The 18,992-nt window shown below is 38.1% G+C and overlaps 1 protein-coding gene across 2 annotated transcripts in view; it reads right to left on the bottom strand.

Annotated features, from left to right (window-relative positions):
• The window catches only part of LOC144668376 (DNA-binding protein RFX7-like), a 65,857-nt gene that overhangs the window by 4,701 nt on the left and 42,164 nt on the right, over window positions 1-18,992 (bottom strand). Inside the window, exons 5-8 of one of the 2 annotated variants that reach the window (XM_078530343.1) lie at window positions 12,620-12,736; window positions 9,539-9,623; window positions 7,473-7,680; window positions 3,532-3,836 (exon numbers count right to left, since the gene is read on the bottom strand). In XM_078530343.1, the coding sequence (XP_078386469.1) occupies window positions 3,532-3,836; window positions 7,473-7,680; window positions 9,539-9,623; window positions 12,620-12,736 (715 nt within the window). Of the gene's footprint in view, window positions 1-3,531; window positions 3,837-7,472; window positions 7,681-9,538; window positions 9,624-12,607; window positions 12,737-18,992 lie in introns of both variants that reach the window. The other variant, XM_078530342.1, reaches the window with a different exon arrangement.

Below are 18,992 nucleotides of genomic sequence, written 5' to 3'. Positions count from 1 at the left end.
TTGGGGAGCCAAAGTGCAATGCCCTGTAGCATAGGATGACACAAATGTGATTCTGTTAGTCATGAATTTCCTGCAAAATTTGTAATAATATTGGGGCAACAGGAAGTGTACGCAACAAAGGCATTATTAACAGCAGCCACCACCTTCCCTCTCTTCTTCCTGTCAGCTATATTGGGATCAGAAGAGGGCCAGGAACAAGCTACAGAATTTTACAGGAAATTTTTTAAAATGGTGAATAAAATACATTGCATCTTGAATTAGGGAAAAAATCCAATATGAAATATTCATATTTTCTGGTGACACTAGCAGTATTTCTTACCAAAATAAAAGGTAGTCCTTGCATTTATATAACACCTTTCAAGACTTTCCTAAAGCATTTTTCAGCCATGAAGTATTTTGGAAATGCTTATGCACAGCAATGTCTCACAAACAACGACGAGATAATGACCAGATTATCTATTTTCGTGATGTTAATTGAGGGGAGAGCTATTGGCCAGCACACTGGAAAGAAATTCCCAGCTCGTCTTCGAATAGTGCCATGGAATCTTTAATGCCCTCCCGAAGGGCAGCTGGGCCATTGGTTTAATGTCTCATCCAAAAGACAGCACTTCAGACCGAAATGTCAGCCTAGATTATGTGCTAGTTCACAGAGTGGGACTTGAACCCACAACCTTCTAACTCATTAAACCAAGCCCAACACTTAATGGCCTTGTTAAGTTTTAAACGGGAGCCAGAGAAAATGGAGGCAACTCAAATGAACATTAAAGCACCCTTCTTCATTTGTAAAATTCTGAAGTAAATAAGCATTTGAGTATTGCTGATAAAAGACATTTTATCATAGCTTTTCATCTGGCACTCATCAGGACAATGTCAGAAGAAGCAACAACTTTATGCTGTATGAGAAGAAAGTGCTGATTGGTTGGCAAATGTACTCTGACTGGTAGAGGCGTTATCATGGAGAATGCACCAGTTAATGGTGACTGACAGTTAACTGCCAAGCATTGTTTGAAATTTAAACCAGGCAGCTTGACTCTGATTGGTCAAGGCATTGCCGAGGAATGAACCAGCATATGGCTATCACTTATTTTGTTTAACTGAAACAGGCGCAATGTATGTACATGTTCATTCTGTCTGCAAAAAAAAAGGACCCTGTGTATTAATATATGCAACTTTCAGTACATACAAATGTGCCACACTGAGAGCCCGACTGACAATCTTAAACTGGTTGTCAGCGTAATCCTTAGCACACTGAGGGTTATTTAGCAATACGACTTTTTGGCTTGACGGCGACATCCTGTTAGTGCGAATACCACGCATGTTGATACTGCACAGCAACACAGTTAGCTTCACCTGTTGCTCAGATTTTTGAGATACCTTGCCTTTCGAGGGTAATCTGAGGTAGACGGGGCACTTTTCAGGACCGAAAGTGATGGCCGTAGCCCCGTTCATTAGTTTTCGCAATATACAGCGTGAAATGATCTGATCAGGGTAGCCATTATCCCACAAGGTGTCTTTGATGAGCCCTATTACAGCATCAAGCTTGCACGGTGAACAAATGGCTTGGGCCTTATTTGAGATTGCAGTTAAGAAACTGTAAGAATCCCAACATGTGTATTGACCACAACAAAAATAAAAATAAAAATAGCTGGAAAAACTCAGCACGTCTGACAGCATCTGCGGAGATGAATACAGTTAACGTTTCAAGTCCGTATGACTCTTCATCAGAACTGAGAAAAAATAGAAATGAGGTGAAATATAAGCTGGTTGAGGGGGGTGGGACAGGTAGAGCTGGAGCAAAACTCAAAACAGTGTCCAGCGTTAGATGCTATTCTGTGATTGGACAACATTTACTAAATAATCCTCAGCTGTGCTAAAAAAATTACACTGACAACCAATTTAAGATTATCAATTGGGCTTACGGTGTGGCACATGTGTGTATTGGAAGCTACATATATTAATTTACAGGGCCCTGTTTTTTGCAGACAGAATGAACATGTACACACGTTGTGCCTGTTTCAACTAAACAAAATAAGTGATAGGCATTTGTTGGTTCATTCCTCAGGGCAATGCCTTGACCAGAGTTAAGCTGCCTGGTTTAAATTTCAAATAATGCTTGGCAGTTAACTGTCAGTCACCATTAACTGGTGCATTCTCCATGGCAATACCTCGAACAGAGTTCACTTGGCAACCAATCAGCGCACTCTTCTCATGCAATATAAAGTTGTTGCTTCCCCTGACATTGGTATTCTTGCAATTGCCCTGATGCAAGTGAGGCGAAAAGCTTCTACAAAAATCAACATTTATTTTTCCTTTTTTGATATATCACCATTTCCCAAATGATAAACTTATCAATTTGCTACTCTTCTCCCAGAAACTGATGACTTCTGCTGTGATTATGGTTCATGCATATCAGCAGGCCTATGGTACCATGACCAGATACAGTATGCAAGTGTTGACATGACCACAAAAGGCATCACAGCTGAGCCCAATGCTGCCTCCATCCAGCTTTCAGACATGTACTTTCTGGCTGGACTACAGTCAGAAATGGAAACCCTAACAGAATCATCTTCTTTGAAATCTGAAGAAGTTAAAATAATTTTAGCACAGCATCGTCACCTGTGTTGCTGTCAGCTAACTCATCACAAGCTGGGGACCAAGTATGATCTGTGCAATTCAGAGAAGGTTATTTACCCCCAAAAGGCATCAGGCATTCGATGTGTATTTTTATACATTTACACATTTTATATGTTTAAAGGCATTCTAAAATAACTTATTTTAATGTATATTTTCTGTGGCTTTATAAATAGCAGATTTATGGTGTTAAGTTTGGAGTCAAATTTTGTTTGATAACACTCCTGCCTTGAGACATTTTACTATTTTAAAGGAGCAATATAAATGCAAGTTGTTGTTAGAGACAAAATATCCTTACAGGCATAAACAACACATAAACACAAAGAAATACCAGGCTTAATTAACATGTGAGGTTGACTCGAGTTTTTGAGTGACCTTATAATCACATGTACAAGAGAAAAAAGCAGGGAGGAGTAATCACTATTTGTCCATTATTTTTTTGGTTCACCAGTGGTTTAACAAATCACCATACTAACTATCTTCTGGGGAAAGAAAGAAGAGGGGGAACAAGAAGCATCATCATCATCAACACTATTCCATTAGGAAAGCACCACAAGGTATAATTTCATGGGGTAGGCCAAAATTTGGCTGACACTACTCCCTTTCTCTGAAGTGAAAGGCTTTGTTGTTTTTCATTATTCATCATGTGGACCAGCCAGTTAAGCAGGGAAACTATATAAATCAAGGTAGTTTGAAAGCAATTTAGGGCTTACAACTAAACAATCAATTACTATCAGTTAGTAATATATATCTAAACTATGTAACTTTACTAATGAAAACTAACAAGTAATTCACGGTCCAGATGATGCATTTTTATTCCAGATTTTTAACCTTATTCACAGCCCTCACTTTGCTATTCGTTGGCAATTCACTCTTAATATTGAACCATGAATAACTTACTTGGATAGGGCTGGGAACAGTTGCCACCACAATGCCAATAGTAGGTTGAGGAGAAAGCAGAGCAGGGCTTCCATTAGGGATGTTGGCCACTCCCCCAACTGTGGCACCTTCTACTTTCTTTACTTGTTGTTCCCCTGGTAGTGGAGATTGGAGTTTCTGCTCTTGTTGTTTCTTCAGCGTATTCTGTTGAATTTTACGTTGCAACTGTTGCTTGGCATCTACTGATGGGGAAAGCAAAGTCTTCACTTGCGGCTGAAAGGAATTGCTTTCAGTCATGGGCATAAAAGCAGATGGCTGTTTTGCTCCTGCAAGAAAATTATAGCAACTTCTGTAAAAAAATGCTCAGATAACAGATGCTTCGTAGGTCATTTAAACATCAGCACCACTAAACTTGCAGCTTTAAAATGTGTGATTTCTGATTTTGTTCACAGGTTGTTAGCGATGCCTTTCTTAAAGAGCAACTTCACTCACTTCATACCTTTTGCTCTTTTTGTTTGACCTCTAACACTAGCGGAAACGTAATGATCATGGAAAGCAATGATCCTGCTTCTACCAGTCCTTATATTCCTTTCAGCATAAAAGGGTCATATACATCTCCATCTTTTTTTGCAACTCATTGTAGAAACAGCTGCTCCATGGAGCCCTACAGAACCAGAAGGAATTCTACTTAACTATTTTTTGAAGCCATTAGTCAGGGAATATAGAAGAGCAGCACTGCTTTCTGCATATTCATTTTCATAATTAACATTTATCCTTTACTCAGTATGTTCAACTATACTTGTGTGGTGCAAGTTTCAGTGACAAAGCGTTAGGTTGCATTTTTTAAAATTATTTTTATCCACCCTAAAGCCTATTCTCTTGCACTTTTTATTGCTTAAAAAGGATGGTAATGCCAGGAATGGAGCATTTCCACTTTTTGCATCCAGCATCAATTACATCCAGGTGTAATACAAACCAGGTGTCGAGCTCTTGCTTAAATGAGGCTAAACAGCAGGTAAGCAATGAGATCTCAATACCCCATTAACGCAGCAGGATACCTCAATTTTTTCCAGAAATAGAATGTTGGCAATATGGAATATATACAGCAAATCAAACTATAAATGGACAAGAACTTATATTCAGTAAACTAAAGCAGTTGATAACGAACTAATAATTTTGACAAAAAATAAAGTGACAAAGTGCAGGAGTGATACTTTTAGTACTCCCTTATTTAAACTTCTTAAAACATAAACTCACTGATGATAACAGAAAACAGCCTAGGAATACTTAACAAATTTATTTTTCTGCAGGTTAGAAAATTGGCAGGCATATTGATAATCTTACTACAGTGGATTTCTCATGGCATCATTCACAATAAATCACAGCACAATTTTATAATGGGATATATGTTGCACCATGTGATACACAATTTATTATATAATGAGTGGAAAGTTTGTGTCTTCATAGCCATTTCCTAATAGATGTGAAAGGATTGTCCTGAGCAAATTTTTTGGCTACCAAGATCAAAATCTGTATACCCGAAATGTCTCTTTAAGATTCCAAGCAGTAACTGGAGCAAAAACCAGTTCTACCTGCTCAGTTCTCCCTGTTGGAAGTGCTTTATAAATAGGCAAAAGGATAATTGCTGTTGCTGAGAGAAATTTGTTTGTAGTTTGACGCCAGCTTGTAAATCCATAACCGAGAGAGGTTACACTATCAAGGTCAAAAGAAACAAGCAGACATGACTGGGCTTTTTCTCTTTTCTTTATAGAGAACTTGTTGAGATTATTCAGTTGTGACTGCATGACAATTCAAGGTGCATGAATGTTATTGTAGGTGTGTATATAGCTGTGTGCTTCCTGTGGAGTCACTCTTGGAAAATCAGATGACATGCAGTTTGGAGATGAAAGATCAATATTTAAGGCATGCAGCCTGATGGGCCGATGGTTTGGAGGATGTCCAATCTTCAAAGTAACCAGCAGGAAGTACAAGGAAGGGATTGGGGTTGCAAACTATTGAAGCACTGGGAGAAGCAGTGTGCTTTTTTTGGTGCATTCACACAGGTGTTCAAAGGCCTGCTGGGAGTGGTTCAGATACGTCAACACAAGGGAGAGATATGAAATGTGGTGCAGCTGTGAACCAATGACCAAAGTAGCTTTCTCAGGGTGGGTGGTCAATGTGCGACAAAGTTAGGCATTCAGCAGCAGGATGCAAAAGATTACAGTACGAAGTAGAGGAGTGAAAGTATGGGTGCTCAGGGTTTCATCTTACAGGGTGATAAGGAGATAGCAGTTGTGCCCTGGAGGAGAGGGGCAACTGGTACCTGACTAGATGTGCTTTGCCAAGAGATTCTTGAGCATTGAACACAAGGAACCTATAATATTTAAATTTTTACATATTAATATATTTCATCACTGTTAGGAATCTGTTCCACAAATCCTCTTCCTGCAGCTGCAACTGGCCAATCCACCTTCACTCCAATCAAGATAAACTCATGATTGGATGCCGCGGAAGGGAAGGAATTTCCTAAACATTTTCCCAACAATGGGGCTTGAGGTTCAATTAATAAAGAAAACGTGTGCAGTTATATAGTGCCATTTGTCATGAAAATATAATAATTTTAATACTATTATTGCGATTTATTGCAAAAATGGGATAATAGTGGGGTTTGGATAGTTTCTCTGTGTTATGTGCGTGTGTGGGATTTAATTGAATTGGATACAGCTGGTCTGGAGGCTTTGAGTCATCAAAAAGAAGCTAAGTTTCAACTGTTAAATATGTAAACATGGCTGAAGTTTTAGAATGTGAATGAGGGGTGAGGAAAATTTGCATTTTAAGATAAATTAGGTTAGTTTAAATTTCAAAGAGATTGTAGGATGTTATAACTAGTTAGAAGAAGCTAAGCCAAACAGTATACTTGTTTTTTCCCCAAAAGTTACTGATAAAATTAGTACTATGAAAAGATTTGTATTATGAGAGGGGTAAAGTTCCAAAGACCTATCGGAACAATGGAATTTGCACTAAAATTGAAAACCATGTATAAAAGAGAGATGGCTATGTGTAAGAGGGGAAGGCATTCTAAGACCTAACACAAGTGTGAAAAGCCTCCAACATCTGGGCATCAAGCTGCTGTCTACAGGAATCGAAGCTGAGAAAACTCACTTTGAATTCTACTGTCCAGGGTATCGTGTAACTTTGCCTGGGCCTGTTTACATCTTTTTGTTTTTTTACTATTGCCTTAACGGAGGTTTAACTGGGAGCCAGATTAATTAAGGGTTTTAGGAGTTATTAAAGTAGTAATTTGTAGACCGATGGATGTGCTTGAAATCTTTTCTTTTGTTAATAAATGTTTAATTTAGTTTTCTAAAAACCTCTGAAGTCATGGTAGTCTTATTACTTCTGGATTTAGGGCACACATCACAAAATAAAATACAAATTGCAAAACATTATCAAGTTTCCCTCGTGGATTTGATCTGCCTGACAGACATCATCTGCCACCTCATAACACATTAATGACCACCAGATGTCTCAAAGTGCTTTATAGCCAATGCAGAACTTTTGAAGTACAGTCACTGTTGTAATGTAGGAAATAGAAACTTGGGACTTATTGGGTTGGGGGTGGGGAGGAGCGCAGGATAAGGGAACTAATTAGGCATTGTACTTAAAATCCTAGACATGAATGGTAGATACCAATCCAATTTTACAATGAGAACACGTCAGGAAGGGGAGGAGGCGGAATGAGATTTGTCTCAAAGTGAGAGATTACAGAGTTGCATTTTATGGACAATATTTCTTTTTAAGATTTAGTGCTTATCTACTTGACAAACTAGTGGCAAAGCACATAGTTTAACCACATACTTTACTCACCTTACCTAGTTCACTGATAAAAAGCAGAAGCATAGTCTTTACGGCAGTTAAATGGAATCAGGCTGGGGAACATTCTAATGAATACAGTTACTCACCTGTAGGCGCACCTGCCATTACCGACAATGCAGCAACAGACTTTGTGCCAATATAGTGACTGGTAACGAGGAAGCGAGCTAGATCGACCACTGAATCAAATTTTCGGATTAATACTTTCTGGGCCCACTCACATACCAGACTGCAAGCTGCAGATCTGACCTCTTCATCAATACTCTGCAGGTGGCCTGCAGAGTGTGATCCTTCAGACTAGAATGCAATATAACCAAACATTAGGTTATAAATGTTGCTGTAGTAAAAATGCTTTTAAAGACAAATAGTGGCTAAATGCTTAATTGGGCAAAATTAGTAATTCAACAGACAACAGTTTGTAACTTTCTACCACAAAATCACATGAAATTGGTCCAATTCAGTGACAGCAATTGAATTTGAATAAACAATTTTAAAATTAAGTAAAAGTAAAATTAAGGGCATTTTTCACATTGGTAACATAAAATGCATTGATTGGAGCAACATCATAATTGACTGTAATGAAACAAGTCAAACGTCCATTTCTGCAAAAATAACAATATTCCCTTCAATACAACACACCTTGTACTTGATCATGGGACAGTCATACCACAATTCCAGCTGCTTTGAAGGTAAATTACCAGCCCAGACTATGGCAGTTATTTAATGAAATGGCCTTAATTCCAGTCCTTGAATACCTGAACTTCACAGTACTGAAACAGTTCTGGTGGTATTGCAACTATATTCAAACTGGTTTCACTGAAAGATAGTACCTGTGTGAGCAGTGGCTGGGATTTTTAAATTCATAATGGAAGCCCAATTCCAAAACATACTAACCTGTGTGATGGGTCAAAAGGCCTCCTATGTTGTATTATTCTATAATTTTGTGAAGGTTAATGTAGTTTTGAGAAGGCCAATACACATTTTCTAAACTGGAAGCACAAGAAATTAAACAATGGACTTTTCTGGGTTGAGCTATATATACACTTTCTGTAGAGTCCTGAATCCCAATGTGCAATTGCTTGTCCTTACAATTTATGGTGAGCAGCTTTGTCCTGAATGCATTGCTGTCCCACTGAGCTAACTGTGGTAATAGTAATTTGAACCTTTCCTTCAAAATGAAGACATTCAAGATCCTCAAATCAACTAGAGCTTGATTTGTCCACTCATCCTTGCTGCTCTCTCATTCATACCCAGCCAAATCAAACCACTACTACTTTTGTGCGCTACTGCAAGAAACCCCCAAATAGATGCATTCTCTTTTCTAAATGGGGAACATGTTTAAATTACATACTTCTAGAAAATGAGTCACCTCAGTAGGCAATAAAATTATAAACATGTTGGAAGGACCTGCAAGTTTAATGCAGATCTTGAAACCTGGGCAAGGCTGACTGAAAAAGAGTACTTCATCAGAAAAAGACATGTGACCAAAGATGTGAATTGAATTGAATGCAAGATAACTGTAACTCAGTTAAAATTGAAGTATCGATTATATTAGAGGTGGCATTTTGTTGAAAAATAAAATTTACTGGAAAACTTGTATAGACTTTATATACAAATAAGCATGGGCTGTTCCAATATTTGAGAACATGCATTTCCACAGCATTTTTGAAGGCTGGTTAGAAAATTTGTCTGGGCCTTGGCAGAATGCTGCATGAGATGGAGTTTACCAAGATAGAACTGAAGAGGTTGGTAGGAACAAATCTGAAGAAATGCAGGTATGGATGAAGATTTTGTTAGTGGTATGGATGAAGATTTTGTTAGTGGTGTGGATGAAAATAGGGGTGTAGATAGGCTATGTTGGAAAAGTGGAAGTTGGCGGTTGTCATGGCTATTGTCAATAATGCAAGTTATGGGGCGGGGGGGGCAACCAAGATAATCATGTGTTATCCAAATGAGTCCCTTGTTGGATGAGGAAATCCTATTTACAAATTGGAGGCAGAACAAATGGAGAAGATTTATTTTAACTTTCATTCAGTATTGGAGAAGCTTCAGTCCCTTGTGCAAATTCCACCATTCTTTCCCATTACGCTTATCGATATCATGCAGTATAGTTTATCTTCACATTTTAATGGTCATGATCACAGAAAATTATTACCCCTTCTCCAGTTTTGTGAAAATCCAGGCTTGGTAGCGATGGCATGTGAACAAAAGCTTTTTTCCTCAGACCACTATAGCAATATGTTTCAAAGAGTTAAGGTCAAAGAATGTATTGAGCCTTATTTTAAATAAAAGTATGACGACAGGAGAATGCAGACTCAAAAACACAGGATCACCAAAAACCTATGAACTTAAATCAGTAAAACTTTTCAAGTGCATCATATGTGAGAAAAAAAACATTAAATGCAAAATGAGACAAATGTTGATCATTAAAAGAATGAAAATATACAAATTGTAACCTTTTAAAATGTACAAATTCTTTTCACAGCATTAATAGAGAAGTAGCTGCGATTGCATTGCAAGGCTACACTGTAAATCAAGGTTTTCCAATTTTGTAAACCAAGAGAAAAGAAAAACATTTTACTGCATATCAAAGCTGTCAGAATCACAACACTTAAATGTGTCTTTAATCCCATTTTCTTCTCAGCGGCTCTAGGCTGCACTTGAAGGTAAATCAGTGACCTTCTTCTAGCCTACTATAAATACATAAATTCTGTTCTGTTGAAGAGTCATACGGACTCGAAACGTTAACTGTATTCTTCTCCGCAGATGCTGTCAGACCTGCTGAGTTTTTCCAGCTATTTTTATTTTTGTTTTGGATTTCCAGCATCCACAGTTTTTCGCTTTTATACTTTAAATTCAGATTCTACTCTGGGTAGATAGTGTCAGCATCAAGCATGCCCATGGTCAGGCACAAAAGTCTGACGTAGATTGGAACTTAACCGATGCCCAACCTGGATATCAGAAAAGCTGCATTTCACTAACTTTCCATTAATTTCCTCCCTAGTTTTTGCATGAGACTACAAACTCATGTGCTCTTTGTGCTATGGGCTGATAACCCATAGAACTGATACTTCTCAAATTAATTTCACATTGAACGTGACAGGAGACTTATCACACGTCAGTTTGGGCTAGATGTGAACCAGTTTCAGGAGCTCAGAAATGCTGTGGTCACTATATAAACTCATTTACATGGCAACACATGCATGCAGTCAGTGGTTAGACCTCATTCATCCAGTGGCAGAAGCTTGATAATTGCACAGGGTGGAATTCCAAGAGCACAGTGGTATAATGAAACTGAAATCTATCCCTTAACCTACAATGTGCATTTTATTTTGGGAACATTTAGTTACTTCTTTTCTCCTCTCACCCATCTCCTCAGGTGCAGGTCACAACAGGCCTTTTGTTATGTTCCAAGGTCCAAGGGCCTGTTACAAGATCTCAAGTCTATCTCACACTATGGTGCGTACCAAAACCTAAATGATAATGCATCATCAAATTTTTCCACATCCTGTGAGAACTGACAACAAAATTTGAGCAATAATATGCATTGCTTCACTGTTACAGGGTTGCAAATCGCTGCTCAAATTTATGAGCGAATTCTTTTTTCCCTGCAGTGAACAGCCCAGGTCAATTCCAAAGTCCAAGGTAGGAGTCACCCTTCAATTAAAAATTTAGCACAGATAAGATTTTAGATCATTACGGTGGGCAGGAGCAGAAACAGTGTCAAGAAGCAAAATAGTTTACATTTGATAGATAATTAGTACAATAGAACAAATACAAAACAGAAAACAACATTTTAATCCACAGAACTTGCCACTGGCCCACACAGATAACGCAATTTAAGAGCGTCTTTAAAAAAACGGAAAAATCAGAAAGGGGAATTGTTGTCATTTTTACCAAGACCAAACAAATTAACCACAGAAGATGGTCTTACAGGAGTTGTGTAGCTAAATATGATACTGTGATGATCTATTCAAGAAGGCTTTTTTGTAAAAATGTTGGCGTATTGTTGCACATGCCTAATGTCACAGCTCATATGTTTTAGACGTATAGCTTCTTAGTTTTAGAAACTGAATTTTAAATGTAAGTTCAGTGGGGAAAAAAAACTGGTGAACATCTAGAGGCTGGCAAATCACACAGACTTAAGTAATTACAACTCAAGAGGTAACTTCTATTTACCGGATAAACTCAGAGTTAAAAAGGGTGAGGATGATAAAATGGCAGGTAGTCTTACTTAGCTAAAAGAACCGGAGACACGACGTCTGCAGTTATTCCAGTAAAAGATGGTTTCCCAGAATTAATGAAAGCTTTGGAATTAAAAAGGTTGTTAATTTGCATTTCTACCTGGGAGCAAGCCATGTGTGTCAAACAGCCATGGAGATAGGTGGAGCTTAGTGAGATCTTTGTTTTTGAGTTTATCTTTGTGAATTCAGTTGGGGCACAGCCAGCAGCAGTTAACGTTTGGAAAAGCAGCTAAAAGACGGTCACCTTTGGATCTTACATAGCTTGCAGCTCTTTGGAAGTTGAGATAAAGCCAGACTTACACCTGAAGTAGAGTAAATGCTCCTCCATGATGCAGCCTCTAAATGGTAGCCAGTATTCAATATAAGCTGGAAAGAGGAAAAATAACTGGAAGATTTGTTTAGCTGGAAGCTACAAGGAAAAATCTACAATAATTCATAACAAAAGGCAGTTAACCTTGCTGCAGTTGGAGTTCTGGAAGCAATCAGCTTGGTTGCAACTAGAACAATCGCAGCAGGCAATTGGAAGCCAAGGGTGTTTTCTGATGTTTTAAGCCACTGTCCAGGAGTCACATGGAGACCTCTGCTGGAACTGTAGAATCCAGAGGCATGAGGACAATAAAGAAATTGGAGGGCTGCTTAGCCAAAAGCTAATGGAAGGACCCCCACCAAGTGATGTACCTTGGAGAATAGCTAGAACACTGAAGAGAAATCAGAGTGGATTCCAGAGAGAGGCGATATACTTTTGAGTTGGTCCAAGGAAAAGTCAATGACCCTTAAAGACTTTGTAACATAAGGAAACTCTTGGTGTGGTGGGGGGGTTGCATGGGGAAAATGGAAATAGAACTGCATTCATAGCATAAGTCTTTAGAAGCTCTAACAATCCCTTAACAGGATCGTAACAGTATATGACAGGCCTTGGGGAGAATGCTCTCCCTCAAGTTAAAATGAACAAGATATCAGCCCAATAATTTCAAAGCCACTCGAAAGGATATTTTGATTTGCCTCTTGTGCCTAGGCGTCGAGCTTTCATGTTTGGGAAGACATTCTTCATAATCTTCCCAAAGTCAGCTGCACTTAAAGAATTATAACCAAGATTGTCACAATAGTCCCTGGAAAACAAAACGTGAAATTCTATTAGGTCACACCACAACTTTAGAGCAGAGATCTACATCCTCTTGCATTAAAAAGAATAACCCCCACCTGGCCATTCTGCCAATGCCCCTTAGTTATTAGCCATCAGGAAATGATTCACAGTGTCATGGTGTCTTTTTTCCCTATCGTGAAGCTCTTTACCTTTCTTGATAGTGCAGACAAAATGACAACTCACCATGTGATAAACTATGCACAGAAATTCACATCCATCAATCTAAAAGCTTAGCACACTGAAACACTGCCAGTCTGTCTATTAACCCACAGTCTGACAGGCTAACTTCAAAATAAAAATGGTCTTCCTGCATTGAAGGACCAAGCGATTGCTTTTATAGGTCCTATGGTATATTAAGTAATTTTGGACACAGTTCAATGTTGGTAATGCAAAAAAGTAGTGTGCACTGAACTGGCTTCCAGAGCTCAATGACTGACTTCAGCACTAATTGTGATAAGATAAATCTGATGAGTGAAATTTTGCTTTGTTATTTTCATTTACTAGCATATCACAGTCAGGACATTTGACTCTTTTTCGTTCACTTATATTGAAATGTATCAGACAGAAAAAAAAAAGAGCAGTAGACAGCATTCGCTTAAAAAGCAAACTCAGAACCACACCCTCATTCAATGTAAAGAAAAATCTTGCATTTAGATATTGGAAGCACTTTAATAAGAATAAGGCAGGTGCAAAAATGTTAAATTATGTGTCCATTGATTTCACGTTTTCTTAATTTTTGGCCCATTGGATTTTAGTTTTAACACCCACCCACTTGGTCCGCTAAATCAATCTCTCTTTAGATTATTGCAGATAATTATTGTAAGTTTAAGATTCATCATTCTGTTTCTGAAATGTATTATCTGTAGTTTTTTTAGATTATATATTGTACTTCTAAACATGGAAATAATGTTAAAATACAGTAATGCCTGTGGCTTTTAGCTTGCTGTGAATACTATGAATTTTGATTGAAATGACTTTAGCAATAAATACAAAAAACTACTGCGGATGCTGGAAATCCAAAACAAAAACAGAATTACCTGAAAAAACTCAGCAGGTCTGGCAGCATTGGCGGAGAAGAAAAGAGTTGACGTTTCGAGTCCTCATGGCCCTTCAACAGAACTGAGTAATATTACTCAGTTCTGTTGAAGGGTCATGAGGACTCGAAACGTCAACTCTTTTCTTCTCCGCCGATGCTGCCAGACCTGCTGAGTTTTTCCAGGTAATTCTGTTTTTGTTCAGCAGTAAATAATTGTTCTTAATTTACACTTGGCTGATTCCTGTTCACACAGGGGTGAGAGAGAAAAACTAATGAATGCTGAAAATACCATGCAAAATATTCATTAAGTCTAGCCAGATTCACATTGGCAAGCCAAAATGCCTAATTCCCACCCCATGATAACAGCGAGTGACTTGCCAGCCAATTTTCCTTTCCTAAATGGAACAATGTAAACATATGCTGACTTAAACTTAAAGTACTAATTCAGGGAAATGTAACATATACTTACAAATAGTTTTCATAGCTTTTAATACTCCAATTTACAGAAAAACTAATAAAATGGAGGAACAAATACTATATATACCGGTGTAAAAGTCGAATTTTGAGACCAATTTTCAATTTGGGGGGTTGATGTGCTTGCTTAATTTGGGCCCACGCAACATCCTGTGCATGGTCTATCTGGATGTCCATTGATTGTTCAGCTGTCCCTGGCCTGTTGCTATGATACAGATGGGCGCACCCAAGTGATGTCCGGTCTGGGTAAGTCAGTAAGGTTGCGCTGTTTAGTTCCAAATCCCAATGCAGCAGGGCATGATTGGCAGATTGTTTGGTCATGGTTGTGCCTCCTTGGGGAGGGCTGTGATTTGAGCTGCCCACGATTATAATTTAAATGCAGCATCAGTTCAAGCTGCTCCCAGTGGACAAGCAGTTTGGCACTGGTTTTTCCCAGACGCATCTCCTACCTGCCACAATTTATGTGAGTGTGCGAGGACCTCCAGGAAGTGGAGTGGAGCAGCCAATGGGACTTGATCTCTGAAAAACTAAAGTCAACTTTTATATGAGGCATATGAAAAATTGTAATTGCTTTAATCCAAAAATCATGGGTCCACTTTTATATGAGATCGACTTTTACACAGGTATATACTGTATTTCGCTCAATGTACACAAAATGTGTCCAGTCAGACATAAACAAAGCTCATGGACTTAATTATCCTATATTTAGCTGATAACAGAGGGGACCAAAATACAAGGAAATGCAATTTTAATTGGTTCCCATTTGCCACCGTCAAAATGGACTGGATCATTCCATCAAATTAGCTACAACTGGAGATTCTACAACATGAACTTATGATTCTCAGGCAAAGCATAATGGATAATTGAACAGTGTTTATATATGGATATGAGGCCAGCATCCAAGTCTAACAATACTCCAAGAAAGAATCTTCTTCACCATGTATTGACTTTCCTGAAACAGCAACAGTGCACAATTCTTACCAACTAAGTTTCTTCCAAAGTTTTTTTTAAACTAGGCTAAAAAGGCTAGCAGCTTTCTGTGCCAGTGCATAACAGGAATGCATTTACTTGCCAAAAACAACTCAAATGCACCAAACTTTGACCAGTGAACACAGGCAACAACAGAGGTCTTAAACGGCAGTTTGCTGAATTATCATACCAATATCCTTCGAGTGTATCCAGATCAATGTGCCGAAATTTAAAACCCTCAATTATCTTTCTGTCTGTTCATATTGGTACAAAATGTAGGACTTTTGAGTTGCCTTTCACCAAAATATCTTTTGATGTAAATATGCCTCAAAAATATCTATGTATAGCAGTGCTTAAAAAAAAACCTGTTGCAAAAACAATAGATTTGGGAGGTAGAAATCTCTGAAGTAAGACAAAAACAATTTTCTACTCCAGATATTAAAATGTTAAGTTAAAAAACAACTGGAATTGGGATAAATGAACAAACGGTTCACACCCACAATCCCCTGTATAGTAATCTCCTGATCTTATCTGTACAGACCTACAAAAACACATTATATGTTTCTGTGGAAAATAAAAACTGGAGGTCAAGCTCTTCAATTCACTTTGCATCCTTCAGTAAATTGGGAACTGTAGTAGTCAAACATTTTTAGTGCTACTGAAGTGAACATCCTGGCAGGTTAATGAAACTGCAGGATTAAAGACGTCTTTAGGCTAAACTATCAGATTAGCCCAAAGAACACAGCGGGGATGTTGGGAGGATAAACATAATTATACAGTACTGTATTTTTGTATTCTACTTATTCAGTAGTGTAAATGAAAAGGAATGCTGGAAACAATAGTGAACCTGATTTCGCCATGTCTAAATCAATGTGATTCAGATGAAAATGTGACGTGATCTGACTTTGTTTCTTATTTTATTTTAGAGCAATGTGATGCTGAAGCAATTTTTAAACAATGTAGAATATGCACATTCGATTACTAAGTGTAAGTATTGTTTTCCTCATTCTTTAGTGCTCAGCCTCCACATGCAATGACGTTTTGCCAATAACCAAAGGAGAAAATTGCACTTTTGTCCTTGGGCAGCCATATTTGTCAGGTGATCTTTCATCAATCAAGTAAGGACCCTATTCTGAATGCATCCTTAGTTCTTGGACTGGAAAGAACAAACTTGCATTGGAATAGCACTTCTCATGTTCTCAGGATGTTCTTAAGCACTTAACAGCCAATGAAGTCCTTCCAAATGTTTTCATTGCTGTAATGTATGCTAAATGCAGCAGCCAATTTGCACACAAGAGCCCACCAATACCAGTAGATGAATAACCAATTAATCTGCTTGTGGTGATGTTAAGATGATGAATGAATATTTGACAGAACCTTTATTCCCCCAACCAGAATGACTAAAGTGGCAAAATATCATTAGAAGCAATTCAAACAATGCAACACAAATTCAAACTAGCTGTGCCAGACAACGGAGGAATCTGTGGAGCACAATTATCACAATTTTCAAAGTGACACTAGTAGAACATCTCAATGTTCTCCGTTGATTCCTGATTTGCCAGGGAATAATACAATCCTATTCTCTTATTTTAATATCCTGATGAATTTATCTGAGCCTTTTCTCCATTAAAAACAACTCCAGGAAAATGTTATGTACTAGATGTCACTTCCTTTCATGGCAAGAAATGTGACATCACAAATAAAATTTCAGTTCTACAGTTCTCTGATAAAAGTGAACTCAATGAAATTTTCAGCAAAGTTGAAGATATGTTCTTACAATTCTACTGTGTGCCAAATAAGGTCTAGCAGGTATTTGAAAGTGCACATCATTAATCCTTCATACTGAAATCAGGAGCAACAAGACTAAGAGCTTTAAGTACAATCTGGGGGCCACGGGTTCATGATTCTGACATTTTTCTCAAAACTAAATTACAATCCAAAATAGGAGTTAACTAAACAAATAAATAGCTTGGCATCATCTCAGTTTCCTTTCATAAATCTGGACAGCTATGGCTGATCTAGAACTAAATTTTGTAACACTGACGAGGAAAACATGTTAGTATTTACCACACACAATAAACTCAGTGAAAATTTCTAAAGAATCAACCATGATGTGAATTGCAGACAATATAGAATTGGAAATGTTTCTTTCCAGTGGATTATTGTTTCCTTCAGTCATCACTAGAGAAAACCTTTCCCACTTGGCTTTAGAACTGTCAATTTATTAGACAAAAATGTTTCCATCTTAAAAGTTGCCCTATAAAAAGGATGTTAGGACATCACTACTTGAGAGAGTAGGCAACGTCCTTACTGAAAGTGTACAATGTGATGTTCTTTGCCCCAGCAAAAGTGCTGAGTATATTACCTCATGAAATTTTCAATGCTCCAACATCAAATTCTCATATTGCTGATGCTACTTGTTCAATTTTCCCAAAGGACGCAACAGACCATCAATCTTTCCACAAGAATAAACCTGAAAACTATCAGCAAATTGGGTGGACAGATAGCAATCTTTCGACTACTGTCATCTACTAAGAAATATAAATGTACTAAACATTCTAATATCCAACTTGGCTTTAGAATTACCTTATTGATTTAACAAAGATACCAGATGATGAAAATCAATGTGTTCCTATGCACTGGCATTATCATCTTCCTAATAGAAACAAAGTTCAATTTACAAAATTGTTTTTTCTCTTTTTCCTTTGTGCATTTGTTTCGTTCATTCTGCATGTTTTCCAAACTCCTTACATCTTTACCTAAATGCTTCATCAGAAGACTTGAAATCCTGAAATATGATGGTGTTTTTTTAAAAATGTACAAATATTGATACACATCAAGCTAAGTGCACTATTTTGAGAATTTGAAGATATTGCATTTATGATGTTAGATGACTGTTTCTTGATATTACTATGTCCATTTTTGTTTAAATTACAATGGTTAGATAAACTGATAGACACCATTTGTCAAAGGACTGCAGAAGAGGAAATTAAAGATAACTGCTGTTACGGTTCGGCAGTGATATCGTTTCTTGAAGGTCTTTTTATTCATTCATGGGTTGTGGGCGTCATTGGCTAGGAAAGCAATTATGGCCCATACCCAATCAAGAAGGTGGTGAACTGCCTTCCTGAACCGTTGCAGTCCATGTGATGTAGGTACACCCACAGTGCTGTTAGGAAGGCAGTTCCAGGATTTTGACCTGGCAACAGTAAAGGAAAGGTGATATATTTCCAAGTCAGGGTGGTGAGTGGCTTGGAGAGGAATTTCCAGATGTTCCATGCATGAGTTGCCCTTATCCTTCTAGATGGTAGCAGTCGTGGGTTTGGAAGGCTTGGTGAGATCCTGCAGTGCACCTTATAGATGGTACACACTGCTGCCCCTGTGCGTCAGTGGTGGCGGGAGTGCCAATCAAACTGGTTGCTTTGCCCTGCATGGTGTCAAGTTTCTTGTGTTGTTGGAGCTGCACTCATCCAGACAAGTGGAGAGTATTCTATCACGCTCTTGACTTGTGCCTTGTAGATTGCGGATTTGCTTTGGGGAGTCAGGAGATGAGTTAATCGTTGCAGTGTTCCTCGTCTCTGTCCTACTCTTGTACCAACAGAATTTATATGGCTAGTCCAGTTCAATGGTAACCCTGCAGAATGTTGATAGTGGGGGATTCAGTGGTGGTAATGCCATTGAATGTCATGGGGTGATGGTTAGATTCTCTCTTGTTGGAGATGATCATTGCCTGGCACTTGTG

This window comes from Cetorhinus maximus, chromosome 26 (assembly GCF_964194155.1).
Source record: "Cetorhinus maximus chromosome 26, sCetMax3.hap1.1, whole genome shotgun sequence".
Lineage (NCBI taxonomy): Eukaryota > Metazoa > Chordata > Chondrichthyes > Lamniformes > Cetorhinidae > Cetorhinus > Cetorhinus maximus.
This window is presented reverse-complemented; position numbering and strand designations above follow the sequence as displayed.